We start from the raw sequence: 15,281 nt of genomic DNA, 5'->3' as shown, positions 1-15,281 counted from the left end.
AACCTGTTGACCTAACAGTCATGTTTTTGGACTGTGGAAGAAAGCCACAGCACCTAGAGAGAAATACACCAGATGAACATGCAAACCTATGCAGAAAGACCAGCTGGGATATGAACCCAGGACCTTGCTGCAATGAAATCATACTACCAACAGCAGCACTATGCAGCCCCCCAGATTGTGAATCTTTCTGTAAAATAAGAACATAAGCTTAATTTTATAATCAGTAGACTGTTCTAAAATAAAAACAAATCTGATCCATCCTCATATAAAGATGGTTTAACCCAACCTGGCTCTTGCCACAGAACAGTTCCTTCTTCGTTATGTGTAAAGGAAACTCTGACCTGGGAAAGAAACCTTTTGAGCAGTTTTTTTCAAAAATTTCCCCATATTTATGTGAGATCTCCTTCCATGCAATGGCTGTGGTCAAACCAAAGGAGCAGACTGAACATGGAAAAGAGCTTGATTACAGCAGCTGCATCACTGCCAAGAATGACAGAAATCAGTAAAGCACAACCACAAGTTTCTCACTAAAATAAAAGAGCAGCAAGACTTAAATGAATTCAACAATGTAATTTCCAGTGTTAACAGTTTCATTGTTGTTTGGTATCCCTAAAAGATATTTTAAGGAAGTTGTTTAGTAGAAATCAAGTTAAGGGGGTGATTTTATTCCAGTTAAATACTTGTACAAGCTAGGGAGTACTCTGCTAAAAACATTATCACATTACTCAAACAATGTTGAGAACCATGGCACTGGAGAGCTGAACCTGGACAGCATTTGAATATGATGAGAACTGCATCATGTTTTGATACTGCAGGATTTAGACTCACAGAATCTAATTACACCCAATATTCATTATCCAGGAATAGAACCGTTGTTTAATAATAATAAAATTAATTATAATAATAAAATTATTATAGCTAGTATCTTTAGGAAATTGCGTTCTCTCTAAAACTGTATTTTTTTCAAGTGCTATTGTTTGCGAACATTGTTTTGTCGTGTACTAGAGAGTTTATCTTGCTCTGGATAAGAATCTGCTGCGAGTCACTGCTCACAAATTCCATTTGTGGGGAGTACACTGCCAGCCAAATGGAAAAAGCAAGCAGAAGCATGAGAGGATAAAAAGAACAATGAATCAATGAGTGCATGTGCGCGAACACGGGACAAAAACGGAAAAACAAAACAGCATCCAGCTCAGTGACAGGACAGGACCAGGCTATCCAGCCAAGGTCCTCTGAAGCATCAAAGAATGATGGGAAAATACCAGTGTCTGCAACGAGTAACTGCGTGTATCTGTTGTGACTAGACTTTGTTTTTACAGTAAATGCCATTACAGCTCACATGGCCCTTTCATAGTTTATTAGGACATGATTATCGAAGCAAAACCAATAATCTAACTATGAAAGAGCTATTCCTGCTCAATGCTTTGTCTGTCTTATAGTATGATAACAAGTGATTTAACTGTGTAAAAACGTCAAAAACCTATATTGCACTAGATAAAAACTCAACAATAAAGCTGCTATAGTAGTTTCTAAATTTGATGAAAGAGTTGAAAATGTAACTATTCTTTGAAGTACAGCAGATTTCAGGTATCCAATAACATCATTGGTGCTGCAACCTTGATAGTAGAATTTCATTGTGTGAAGAGTGTCTTAAATTATCGTAGACACAAACCTCCACCCATTCCTCATCCAGGCATTCATCATCCATTCGAGCAGTCAATGAGTAAGAGGTGGAGAACACACTGGACAGATCACCATTTCATCACAGTAGACCCAAATGTTGTTTAGGAAAACCTAGTCCTGAAAAAGTACCTAACTATTCTGTTCTTTTCAGTGTCATAGGATGTCAAACACATAGCATATTATTCTATTTTTTAAATAAATAAAAAAGATTTCAGTGCTTTATTTAGCATGCAGACCACCTTAGAGTCAAGAACGGAAGCTGCGAAAAAACTGAGGCTCAAATGGATTATTCTACACTACAAAAGACACTCCACGTTTTTATAAATAAAATAAAAGGTTTTTAAAAACACAAGCTGTGTTTTAAATAAAACGTGTAGTGCAGACTAGTTCAGTTCAAACTAGACATTTTATTTTAATTTTGAATTATATTTAACCAAATGTAGTCCAGAGTTTTTAAAAATTGTGAAATAGCTCTTAAATGACAATGATGTTGACCACCATATCAAGGTGGTGACATAAACCCTTCACTCTGAAAATAAAAATAGACTATCCATGTATGAAATTCATGTATGTGTTCTGTTTTGTTTTACTGTATTGCAACATTACTCATGTGTGTTCATCGCGTAAACTATGCACGCACAAACTATCCACAGTCCACCACCGTGTAGTTTAACTCAAGTGAGCCGACACTTGGAAATACATGGTCAAGCCACCCAATGTTTGCTCTTGGATAAAAATGAGCTCCCACAGCCCAATGGAGCAGCAATGGAGGTCCCACCACTGTTGTAAGGGTGCTGCTGCAGGCATTATTCAATCTTCCTCTGAAACCTCCTATCACATCTATGCAGATGACATCCAGTTGAATATTTCTTTGAAGCTCCACCAGCTGGATAGGCTGTCTATTCTTGTCTAGTGCTTAACCAGGATCAATGACTGGCTTTCTTGCAATTTTCTTTTCCTTAATGCCAACAAGGAAGAGACCCGGGTCTAGATCCCAGTGAATTGCATACTAAAATTAAACAGATGGTGGTTTATTTTCACCCAGCAGTCAAGTCCAGTGTAACAAATCTAAAAGTTATAGTTGATTCATCTTTATTCTTTGACTTACCACAATAGTGTGTCTCTGTGACAACTACTTGCAGGTGCACTCTGATAAGACTGAACAACAATTATTGCCCCTGAGAACAGAATAACTAATATCAAGCAATATGCTGGTGTACTGGCCTCTTGTGTCAAACCAAACCTCCGAAACCTTGGTATTAATTTGGAATCTGTCATGTCATTGGAGTGCCATTGATATGTTGCAATGTTAATGTTAAAACTTGTTAAAAACAATACCAAGTTGTGGATAGATCAGAAACTGTTTTTTCCAGCTAAGAAATTCCCTACTCACAAAAATTTAGGGATATTTGGCTTTTGGGGGAAATTTCAGGATGAACCTAAAATGCACTATAAACTTTACAGGTACACTTAATGTGATCTTCTATAACATTTGAATGCACATGTCCAACTGTTCAATGTTTCAGTTCTTTATGCACAACTTGCTGTTTTCCAACAGTGAGTTTAACGGCAAAATCCTGTTGTTTCGTCCATGAATCGACCAATACATTTCTTCCTGGTTCAATCAGAATTGGTATTTAAACAGTCCTCCTCATCATGCTGTTCACATTTTGTCGTCATGAGATCAGGACAACAACTAACAATTAATCAGCAGTACCTCGCCATTGCGAGGCTTCAAACAGGATGCTCTCAGACAGTAGTGGCCACTCAGCTTAGAGTTTCACAGAGTGTCATCAGAAGGTTGCAGTAAAGATACAGAGAGACTGATCCTCAGCCACTGATTCTCGAATAGTTATTCTGATACTCAATTTCCAACCTCCAACTGGTTCAGTTTATTTAAATTCATTTTTATTTATATTGCACCAATTCACAACAAATGTCGTCTCAAGGCACTTTTCAAAGTCAATTCAGTCAAATCATACAAATTTCAAGTAGGGTACATACATTCCAATTAATCTCAACTATCAAACAGTGCAGTCAGATTTAGTTCATTATTCAAAATGGTTAATAATTTTTCTATCTAAGGAAACCCAGCAGATTCAGTGACTTGCCGCTGGTATGATTTACTGTTAGTTTCTTGGGAAGAGCTGGTCAGGCCGACGCTCTCATCTTCCAGTTGGAAGATAACTAATTTTTTTCACACATTCTGATTTTTGGGAGAACAATGTCTGCTGTTAGTGAATTAAAATTGTCTTGAATTATCATAACAGCACCTTAGGATGTTTTCCAACAAGTCATGGGGAATGTTGCGAATTTCATTTAAAATATTCACATTGTCACCCAACCTGTTGCTGTCCATGCTAACATTGCTGTAAGATAGGCTGCTAGATTCTGTGTTCCCAGCATCGTTAGCTTTGGGCTGAGTGGACAATATCTGGTAGATTTTCAGACCATAAGAATTATTTACTGACTTGTTTTTGGATTCCGTCATACGTTTTATTGCTTAGAAAACATTTACATGTTTAGGATTATATATTTGATGAATAAAAATAACCACTGGGAGGGCTGCAGGTCCAGCTCCATCTACTTTTCACCACATTGTTACTAAAAGTTACAATGTGGTGAAAAGTACCAGACACTAGTTTTGTGCACACACACCCATGGTCTACAGATTTTCAAGGCATATTTGCTGGACTCTGTGGACCACTGTCACATTTTCATTTTATGGTATATTCATATTTGCACTGAAGAATTGGTCCATTAGTAATACCTTTCACACATTCTGGAAAATTCAACATAGAAAGCTCACAAAAGGAAGTTTATGACGTTTAGGCAGGGGCTGTAGGATGTTTTTGCTCTATGACATTTAAAAACCATTTCCTTCACATTTTTGTCTCATCAGTTACTGCAGGATGAAGATTGATACCAACCTGACTCCACAGCTTCCTGAGGCCCCTTCCCAGGCTGGCCTACAGTTTGCTGTAGCCACTGAGGAGGACTTCGATGAAATTATGGCAATGAGCCAGGATATCTATGGTGGTCTGGACTACCTTCCCACCAGATACACTAGCTGGCTTCAGGATTCCAACCGCACGGTTATTCTGGCACGCAAAGAAGGAAAAGTGGTGAGTTTACCGACCCACATCTTTTATCCAAATACATCCATTCATCAGCCACATTATTAAGATCACCTCACTAGTACCGGTTTTGACCCTCTTTTGCCTTCAGAACTACCTGTTTTGGTTGTGTCATGGTTTCAGCAAGATGTTGAAAACATTCCTCATATGGTGAGGGCAGACTTTTTGGCTGTACATCCATGATGTTAATCTCCTGCTCCAACACGTCTCTAAGGAGCTTTATTGGAGATCTGCCATTGGTTTAAAGTGAACTCATTGTCAGGTTTATGAAACCAGATTGAGATTATTGGACCTCTATGCATTATACTGCTGGAAGTACTCAGGTAGCCTGTGGAAATAAAACCATGCTTTGTTAGTATGAAGGGACCCAAAATGTGACAGGCCGTGGCAAAACCAGGAACAAGTCTACCCGGGGTTGTTTTGAGTTATTTACAGATCCTGAAAGAGTGGAGTCTAAGCTTTCCAATGATGTCAAACTTGTGGAAATCGAAAAAGAATTGAAGAAGATACGACCATCTGAATGTAGGCACTCGCCAGACTACTTTTCTGAGAAATCCGCCCTGAAAGATTCCTTGTTTTCTCTCCCTGAAAGCAGGGCGGTGACAAAAGCTGCTAATTTGAATAACTTTAAATAGCCCACCTCCCCCAACTGTTTGTCAACAGAAGCTCCAACTAACTGCAACAGACTTCTGTCACTGAACTCATAGTATTTTTGTATGTAAAGATAATTTACAGCACTGCAATACATTTATTATTAAATTATTTATGTCTGCAAATTGCATCATGACTGCAACCTAATGTCTGCATCCTGGTGATTGGTTTGGTTTCCTCTTGTTTTTAGATAAGTCTCACTTAAAGTTCTAGTCTATTAAATGTTCTGCCTCAGGCCGAGTTTGAAATCCTATCTCACAGCAATTAGCAAAATATCAGGGTAATATGGATGTGTTCTTCATAATATGTAATATGAAATGTCCAAAGATTATTGTAGCATGCAGAAATATTGTTTATCAGTCTTCATTTTATGTGTGCAGGTATGAATAGAGAGCTATGGGCTAATAGCTTACACCTTTTGAATATGTGTTAATCTAGAAGAGGCTGGTGCTGCAGCTACTTAATCTGTACCCATCAAATTTTATGTCTGCAAACCTCTAGACTTTAATGTACCCAAGAAGAGAAATGGGCAATAACTTTGAGTTTGATCTTGTAATTTTGTTTTTACAACTCTATACACATTACAAATTGCCAAAACGCCAATGTCACAGTGTCACACCATCATCCTCTTCTGTGTGCTATTCTGTGTTGTGCTTTGTGGTGGTGGGGATGTAATGTCCTTCGCTTCATCGGAACAGAAAGGCCTGATCTTTGAATAAAGATAAGTCTGCCTGTCCGTGGCCAGTCCAGGTGCAGGCAGGGCAGGAACACAGACTACAGGGGGTAGAACTTCTGGGTCACACAGCAGCTGAAAGCTAACAGGCTCTGCGTCGCTGTGAGTCCTAGCTAGGACCACACCAGGTCTTTTGGCATCAAAGCTGTTAATAAAAGCACACAAAAGACAATTAAAATATTGCATCTCTTTGTTATTGACAAATACAGATTGTGGAAGTCTGCATAATGGATACCGGAAGTGCGGATAACTCTTGATCTGTGGGAGCTTTCGGAAGTAGGGACTCAGGTGTGCCTGCCAGTCAAACGTGTTGACTAACACCGTGCCATCTTCCAGTCCGACCAGCTGTGGGATGTTGAGGCGACTTTCAGGAGAGCTGTTTTCCACTACCTGTACACAGACGAGTGTTGACAAAATTGGTATGACAATACATTACGTTTTTTCTGCATATAGGTGTGTTTATAGAAATAAACATCTAAAACAAAACATAAAAGTAGGTTTTTGGTTTTTTTTTTTCAACCTCAAACTTAGATCAAAAATACACCCCCTCCCCCCACTCAAGTCGATTTTCACATTGTGAATGGGATACAGTAAATGCTAACCTTATGTAGCTACGCTAGCCAAAAAACTGTTGTTGTGACCACCGATCACCCAGCGCAGGGGAAAGAAAAAAAACACAACCTCAAGCTTAAATTAAAAATACAAACACAAACCCCACTCAAGTCAATTTTAATATGTGACTGGTCAGGTTTATGTGATTTGTACATCAGTACATGATTTATTTACAATATGATGCATCATAATAGTTTTTTTAAAAGTTATCAAACTCACCCCATGAGAAACTGAAAGATATTCCGGCAGACTTTGATGCCTCCGATGGAATAAGTTGTCCTGGCGTGTTTTCTTTTCCTTGGTGTCTTCTTGGTGGATGTGGTCATCGCTGAAGTTTCTAGCGTATGCCGGTTTGCTTCAAGATGTCCGATGATTGTCATGTCTTGCCACTCCCTTTCTGCTGCTAAAGAATCCATCCGTATGTTGTACATGAACTCTGGAGAAAGTTTGCGGCTACAGGACTGTGTCCCAAGTGAAGAGTTCTCTTTTCTTCTTCTGTAGCATTTACAGTCAAAGTTACGTATCTTTTCCATTTCACTGTCTGTTTTCCTCAAATGTTGTGATAGCAATAGCCGCCAGTCCATCGCAGGGCAACACACAACACACAAACAACCATACACACACTCATTCATACACCTACGGGCAATTTAGAGTGACCAATTAACCTAACAGTCAGGTTTTTGGACTGTGGGAGGGAAGCTGGAGTACCCAGAGAGAACCCCCACATGCACGGGGAAACCATGCAAACTCCATGCAGAAAGACCCCCCGCCGGGAGTTGAACCCAGGACCTTCTTTCCGCAACTGCGCCACCGTGAAGCCCCTATTTTATTTACATGTGTACCTATATTTATTTTTGTTAAAAAAATTCATACCCCTGTGTCTGTGCGTGTGAGAGTACAATACAAGTCCATACAAATGTGTGGTATTTGATTATATACATTTTTAATGTGGACTGTATAATTTTGGTCGTGTTTTCTTTTCTTTTTTTTCTTCCATAGATTGCTCTGGAATCAGCATGTGTGATCGATGATGGCGGGACTATGCTAGTGGAGGGTCTTCGTGTTGCCCCTCAGGAAAGAGGGAAGGGAGTAGCAGGAGTTCTGCTGCGCTTCTGCTCCGAGCTGGTCAAATCCAAATTTCCAGATGTAAAAGTGACCCGCTTGACCCGTGATGACCAGCTCGGGCCCAAGGACTTTGAAAAGTATCGCATCATAACTAAGCAGGTACAAACAACAAAACTAAACCTTAAAACACTTTCATTGTCTTTGTGTTAAAAATAATTGAGATTTAAAAGTGGAAACCATTTTTAAGAAATAAATGAATGAATTGACTGTACTCCACAGGGTATTCTGCTAGTGCGTTTCAGAGCTGAAGAACTCAAACTGCGACTTTGCGACATAATTTCGCGTGACGGCATTCATTCATCTGTATCCACACACCAGTCCTGCCCCCCTCCTGTGCGTCTCGATCAAACATCTATCCATCAGCTTTATCTTACTACTGACTTGATGCAGGGAGTGCTTCCTAATGCCACCGTCATTCAAGACTGGCAGCCATTCAAGCTTCTGCCAAGCAATTTCTCAATCCTACTGAAGAAGGACATTGACTGGATGGTGGATGATTTATCCAGTCCTACTGTGGCCAGCCTTTGTACCTTCCCTTTCAGGGTGCCCATTGGAGATGATTGGTAATTCTTCTTTTAATTCATGAAAATAAATAAAATAGATGGTTCAAACTAAGCATCATTTTCCACACCTTTTGCCTCTCTTTGGCTCAGTGTAAAGTTGTTCAAAATACTTTTTGGATATAATTAGGTGAAGAATTAAACATTGCTTACATTTAAAACTATATCGACACCCTTTTCTCAGACCGTTTACTCTTTGACTTTTGGCTATACAGACACATCTCAATAAAGTAGAATATCATGATAAAGTTCAATATTATTTTTCAATCATTTCAGAAAGTGAAAGTCATAATTTACATAGATTTATTACACATAGAGTGAAATATTTCAAGCCGTTGATTATGGCTGATGGATACGTAGTGAAAACTCCAAATTCAGTGTCTCAGAAAATTAAAATATCACAGATCGATTAAAAAATATTTATAAACAGAACTGTCAGGCTCCTTTGCATTACTGCATTAATGCAGTGTTGCATAAATGAGATCAGGCTGTGGTTCTGCTGAGGTGTAATGGAAGCCCAGATTGCTTGGATAGCTACCTTCAGGTTATCTGCATTGTCGGGTTGGAGGAATGCGACATTTGTAGCCCATTTGTAGGATTCATCTGTGCGTGGTTGCCAGCCTACGTCCACTCAACTTTCTATGAATATGCTTGGATACAGCCCTCTGTGAACAAACAGCTTCTTTAGCAATGAGAGTTTCAGACTTACCCTGCCTGTGGAGGGTGTCACCTGGACACCCATCAAGTCAGCAGACTTTCCTGTGGGGGTGTAGACCATAATATGTGTACCTTTTTTTTTTAAACTGGATGCTATGTAAAAAAATTGTATTTTCTGAGAAAATGTGTTATCTTTAACCCATAGTCATCAAAATGACCAGAAATAAAGGCTTGAAGTTTTTAACTTTATGTGTATCAATCGAAATAATAAGTTTCACTTTCTGAAATGAGTGGCAAAAATACTGAATGTTCTTTGGAGATGTATCTGCATTTTCTGAATACCAGAATAACAGATTTTGGCTATTCATAATGGAATAATGAAATTATACCTGCTGATTACATCTGCATATCTGCCCAAGAGACTAATGATAAACAAGGATCGTTTTATATATTCCGTGGATTGTTCATCACTAAGTAAATGTATTCTTTTCTTCTGACACAGGTATTACCTGAACATTGACATGTTTGGTAAAGACCTGAATTTGGCTCAGCAGCAGTTCCTGTGCCACCTTCAGCGCCACACAACCAACCTGAAGGGTCATGTGATGTGCCAGATATTCCTGGAGCCTGGTCTTTGGAAGCCTATGGTCGATTTCTGTCAGAACACTTTAAACGTAGACCTGGTGAAAGAGTACACTGAGCAATGTGTGGTGGAATCAGATCTGATCTAGTAGAAGGAGTAACCATGGTAAAGAGGGAAGAAGAAACAAATAGAATTCAAATACACTAAAACATTTTTTTCTCTGGACAGAAAGATAAAAATATATATTTTAACAAACTTACATTCTGATATATTTTATTCAATGGAAAGTGAACACAGGTGAGTGATTAATGCTGCATGGTTAAAAAAGTTTCCTGTAGGTCAATAGCACAAATATTTTTGGCAGGGTTATTTTAACCTGAACTTTACATAAAACACATTGCATGTAAATTTACCTCCAGTCCTCCATCTGAGAGAATAGAATTGATATTATTGTTGTGTCAATCTGTTTGAGAGTACAGAACAGCATAGTCAATCACTACTGTAAGACAATAATCTTTACCTTATTAGCTTATTACTGTATTTGATGTTAGCTCTATTTTGTACATCCCGTTTGTTTTAAGGGTTTAGGAGGAATGGTAAGATTTGTTTCACAGGTAGCAATAATTCTTTCTAGAATTAGTACAAGTGTTTTTTTTTTTAAGAGATAACAGTCCCTTTACCTCATTTCAAACCTTTTACTTCTGCTCTTTCTGTAAAAACTTAACCTTTATACATGTTTAGGCTGAGTTGGGTTACTAAGTCTGCACAAGTTAAAAGGCACTTTAATAAAACTTTGAAGGTGTTGAAATTTGAGATGGGATAGTTCAGGATCAAAGAAGAAGAAATTACAGATTCTCTTCATTTCTGTAGTCACAACAATAACTAGGGTTAGGAATATCAAATGGTGTGTGCATAAATAACGATGTTAATATGCTCTGATATAAATATCTTAAGTTTTATTTCATTTGGGGGCAGATGCTTCTTTCCCCGTTTTTCAAGTATTTTATTGTAAAATATGTATGTAACAAACCTAATGTAAAAGATTCATTTGATCGATAGTTTTGTGCTAGTTCACCTTTAACAAGTCCTCCGATCCAGCTTTATTTGTGTTCTAAATTCAGTTTAGCTTACTGCACTGCAGCTGATCCTTCTCTGTTCAGATTTGTTTAATCTCCTGTTTAGTAATACAATTTGGACGGAAAATTACAAAATTCAGTCTTATTTGGTTAGTTTTGATGGTTGGGGCTTGGGCCTCCAGGTAATATTATTTTATATGAAGCAAAATCAAAGGCAGGATAAAAAAAGACTTGATCCAACATTACCAATATGTTCCTCACAAAGATGGCAAAAACTGCTAGCTTGCATGCTACAGCTGGTTGTTGTCTCTGCTGCCCACATGCAGTCCGCATGCAGACATTGAGTAGTCAGTCAGATCACCTTGAAGGAAAATTTTGCAACTCTTCCTGCATCAAAAGCGCTATTAAAATGACAGCATAATGAGCAAGGTTCCGCAACCTAAAAATGTGTGGTGAGAGAGATACATGTGTACACACACACACACACACACACACCCTTTTCAGAAAAAGTGAGGGATATTCGGCTTTCAGGTGAAATTTCAGGGTGAACCTAAAATGCACTATAACCTTTACAGGTGAACTTAACATTTGAAAACATGTCCAACTGTTCAATGTTTCAGTACTTTTTGCACAGCCTGCTGTTCTCTAACAAGAAACTTAACGGCAAAATTCACAGCAGGTGTTTCATCCATGAATCGACCGATACATTTCCTGGTTCATTTAGAATTGGGATTAAACAGTCCTCTTCATCAAGCTGTTTACATGTTGACATCATGACAATTGATCTAACAATTAATCAACAGTAACTTGCCATTAGGAGGCTTCAAACAGGATGTTCTCCAACAGAAGGGGCCACTGAGCTCAGAGTGTCATCAGCAGGTTGCTACAGAGATACAGAGAGAGACTGGAAGAGTCACAGAAGGACGTACAAGTGGACGTTCTTTGGCCACATCCTACACTGATGACCACTTCATTGTGAACAGAGTCCCAGTGGAACTGGATGATGAATGCCACTCAACTCCAGGCACATTTAAGGGAGTTGAGAGGCACAGAAGTATCACATCAGACCATTTGAAACCGTTTACATCAGCGTGGTCTCTATACTAGATGAGCTGCAGGGTACCTGACCACACCACCAGGCACAAGCATCATCGTCTTGCATGGGCCAGAGAGCCTTTACACTGGACGAGGGACCAGTGGGCCTCAGTACTGTTCTCTGATGAAAGTTGATTCATGTTGAGCAGAAATGATGGATGCCATCGATGTTGGAGTTGTCAAGGAGAGCCCTATACATCAGCCACTGTTGTCACCAGACGAGCCTATGGTCAGTATAGAACAACCCTATACTTTGTGAATGGTACAGTGACAAGCCCGTACTGCCTGCATAATATCATTAATCCAGTCATGGATTACAATGCTTCAGCTCATCAAGCTTGCATCATCAGAGAATGGCTGCTGGAGATTGGGATACAATAAATAGAGTGGCCTGCACTTTCTCTAGACCTTATCCCATTGAAAAACTATGGAATCAGCTGATTCGCTGTCTAAAAGCTCGTAACTCTGTACCCCAGAACCTGAGTGACCCGAGGGCCGCCCTTCAAGGACAGTGGGATGCCATGCCTCAGCAGACAATAGGTCAACTTGTGAACAGCATGAGAAGTTGTTGTAAAGCTGTAATTGATGCTCAAGGTCACATGACACGTTGAGATGTTGACATTTTTTATTGTGGTCTACACAATCTTCAGTAAATTGTTTGAGATGAGGAATTCACCATTGCATGCTTCTGCTAAAATGCCCTACATTCATGATAGGATATGACTGTAGTGTGAATGTTTTATGTTTTCCATGAATCTCACCTGGAAGCCAAATATCCCTAAACTTTTGTGAATAGTGTATAGAGGAAGTTCTTTCAAGATTCTTTGGAAAACCTTTTTTGATGACTTCCTGATGAAGCTCATTGGGAGAAGGCCAAGAGTGCAAAGCAGTAATCAAAGCAAACAGAGGCTATGACAAATCTAAAATACAATATAAAAGATGTTTAGAGTTATTTTCCACTTGTTGTATACTACATAATGCCATATATGTATGTATTCCACACACACACACACACACATACATATATATGTATATGATTTTTTCTTATTTTTATTGCTTTCTACATTGTAGATACATAGTGAAGACAACACTATGAAGTACATGTATATAGACCTATGTAGCAAACACAAAATTGGAAAATCACCAAATATCTTTTATGTTCTAGATTCTTCAAAATGGTCTCAGTTTGCTTTAATCGCTTCTCTGCTCTCTTGGCCTTCTCGTGATGAGCTTCATTAGGAAGTCACCTGAAATGGTTTTCCAACCGTCTTGAAGGAGTTCCCTGAGGCAGTAATAAGATTAAAGATGAACCATTGAGTGAGAAGGTTTGTTCAAACGTTTGATTGGTAGTGTATGTGCACTGTTCAACTAAATTTACAGGAACACTTTGAAAACACATCACATATCAATTGGAAAAACAATCCTGCTGGATATCTGTACTGATATAGATGTGTTAGGAACAATAGGATGCCACATCATTTGATGAAAATGTAATTATCAACCCACAGAAGGTTTATTCTGAAGTCACCGAGAAATTTCAAGTGAAAACTAGCAAGCTAGTTCAATTTGCTGAAATGTCATTGCAGCAAATCAAAATGCCACTTAGTAGTTTGTGTGGGGCATGGTCCTTAAGAGATGATGGATGGTATCCTGAGACATCTTCTCCCAGATCCTGACCAGGGCATCAGTGAGCTCCTAGACAGTCTGAGGTGCAACCTGGTAGCATCGGATGGACCTAAACACAGATGTGAAAGAGTCATTGGTGCCTTTGCCAAACCTGTCAATTTCAGTGTTCTCTGGCAAATGGTAGTCAAGCTAATATGATGCTGTGACCACAGGGCCTACTAGAGGATGTCGGACCCTCAGGTCACCTTCATGACGTCTGCTTCTAGTGGTTTGGTCAGAGACATTCAAGCTAGTGGCCTTCTGGATGTCACTTTGTAGGGCTCTCTCAGTACTCATCCTGTTCCTCCTTGCACAAAGGAGTAGATACCGGTCATGCTGATGTGTTAAGGACCTCTGACGGCCCTGTCCAGCTCTCCTAGAGCAACTTCCAGTCTCCTGTAATCTCCATGGTCTTGAAACTGGCAATGGCACGTATTGATGTGCCATCCTGGTCGAGATGGACTCCCTGTGCAACCTCTGTAGGGTATCTCCTCATGCTACCTTTAGTGACCTGACCCTGGTCAAATGCAGAACTACTGAAAATCAGTCACAAAATGAGGAGGGAAAGAATGTCTGTGGTCTCCACCTGCAAAACCATTCCTGTTTTTGTTGTAGTCTTGTTGTTGCTTCTTTAGTTAACCTGTTGTTAATTTCATTAACACCAAAACAGCTGACCCTGATTAATAACCTCCTCCTACTTAACCAACCAGATCAATGTTCCAGAAGTTTAACAGACTTGATATTATTTTCTGATTAAAAGTGTTCCTTTGATTGGGTCCCATCACCAAATCAATGAATTTGGGTGTTCCAATCACTTCCATGGCTGCAGGTGTATAAAGTTTGACCTTAACCTAATCTGAACTTTCTTGAACACCTTTGGGATGAGTTACAGCGGAGGCTATAATTCTGGTTTTCTCATCTAACTATGAACACACTCCTAAATCTTGACAAAGATGTTTACAGAATAGTTAAAGTTGCTGTTGCTGGCAACGGTGGGTCCGTCAACAAACTGAACCTTATAGATTAAAAATAGGATGTCATTAAAGTTCATGTAAATGTTCAAGTACATGGACAAATACTTTTGGCAATTTAGTGTATGTATATATACACAACCCCAATTCCAATGAAGATGGGATGTTGTGTAAAACATGATAAAAACAGAAAACAATGATTTGCAAATCCTGTTGAACCTATATGCGGTTGAATACATTACAAAGAAGATATTTAATGTTCAAACTGTTGTTATTGTGGTTTTTCTTTTGCAAATATTCACTGATTGTGAATTAGATGCTTGCAACACATTCTAACAAAGCTGGGACAGGGTCATGTTCACCACTGTGTTTGTCACCTTTCTCATTAAGCGTTTGGGAACTGAGGACACTAATTGTTGAAGCTTTGTAAGTGAAATTCTTTCCCATTCTTGCTCGATGAACAACTTCAGTTGCTCACCAGTCCGTGGACTCTGTTGTTGTATTTGTGCTCCATAACGCACTACACATTTTCAACAGTAAACAGTTCTGGGCTGCAGACAGGCCAGTCTAGTACCAGCACTCTTTTACTACAAAGCCACGCTGTTGTAACATGCACAGAATGTGTTGCTTGAATGTTGCTCTAAAACCTCTATGTACCTTCCAGCATTAATGTTGCCTTCACAGATGTACAGTTACCCATGCCATGGACACTAAAACACTGCCATACCATCAC

General features: G+C 39.1%; 1 protein-coding gene across 4 annotated transcripts in view; it reads left to right on the top strand.

Annotated features, from left to right (window-relative positions):
* LOC124881104 (histidine N-acetyltransferase-like) overlaps positions 1 to 10,700 on the top strand; it is a 49,055-nt gene extending 38,355 nt beyond the window's left edge. For all 4 annotated transcript variants that reach the window (XM_047386609.1, XM_047386612.1, XM_047386611.1 and 1 more), the window contains 4 exons: positions 4,586 to 4,808; positions 7,816 to 8,040; positions 8,161 to 8,504; positions 9,661 to 10,700. In XM_047386609.1, the coding sequence (XP_047242565.1) occupies positions 4,586 to 4,808; positions 7,816 to 8,040; positions 8,161 to 8,504; positions 9,661 to 9,889 (1,021 nt within the window). In that variant the 3' untranslated portion in view covers positions 9,890 to 10,700. The remainder of the gene's footprint in view (positions 1 to 4,585; positions 4,809 to 7,815; positions 8,041 to 8,160; positions 8,505 to 9,660) is intronic.
* The last annotated feature ends 4,581 nt before the right edge of the window (positions 10,701 to 15,281 follow it).

Source organism: Girardinichthys multiradiatus, chromosome 14 (genome assembly GCF_021462225.1).
Source record: "Girardinichthys multiradiatus isolate DD_20200921_A chromosome 14, DD_fGirMul_XY1, whole genome shotgun sequence".
NCBI classification, from domain to species: Eukaryota; Metazoa; Chordata; class Actinopteri; order Cyprinodontiformes; family Goodeidae; genus Girardinichthys; species Girardinichthys multiradiatus.
Note: the sequence above shows the minus strand (reverse complement) of the source record. Positions and strands in the feature narration are given on the sequence as shown.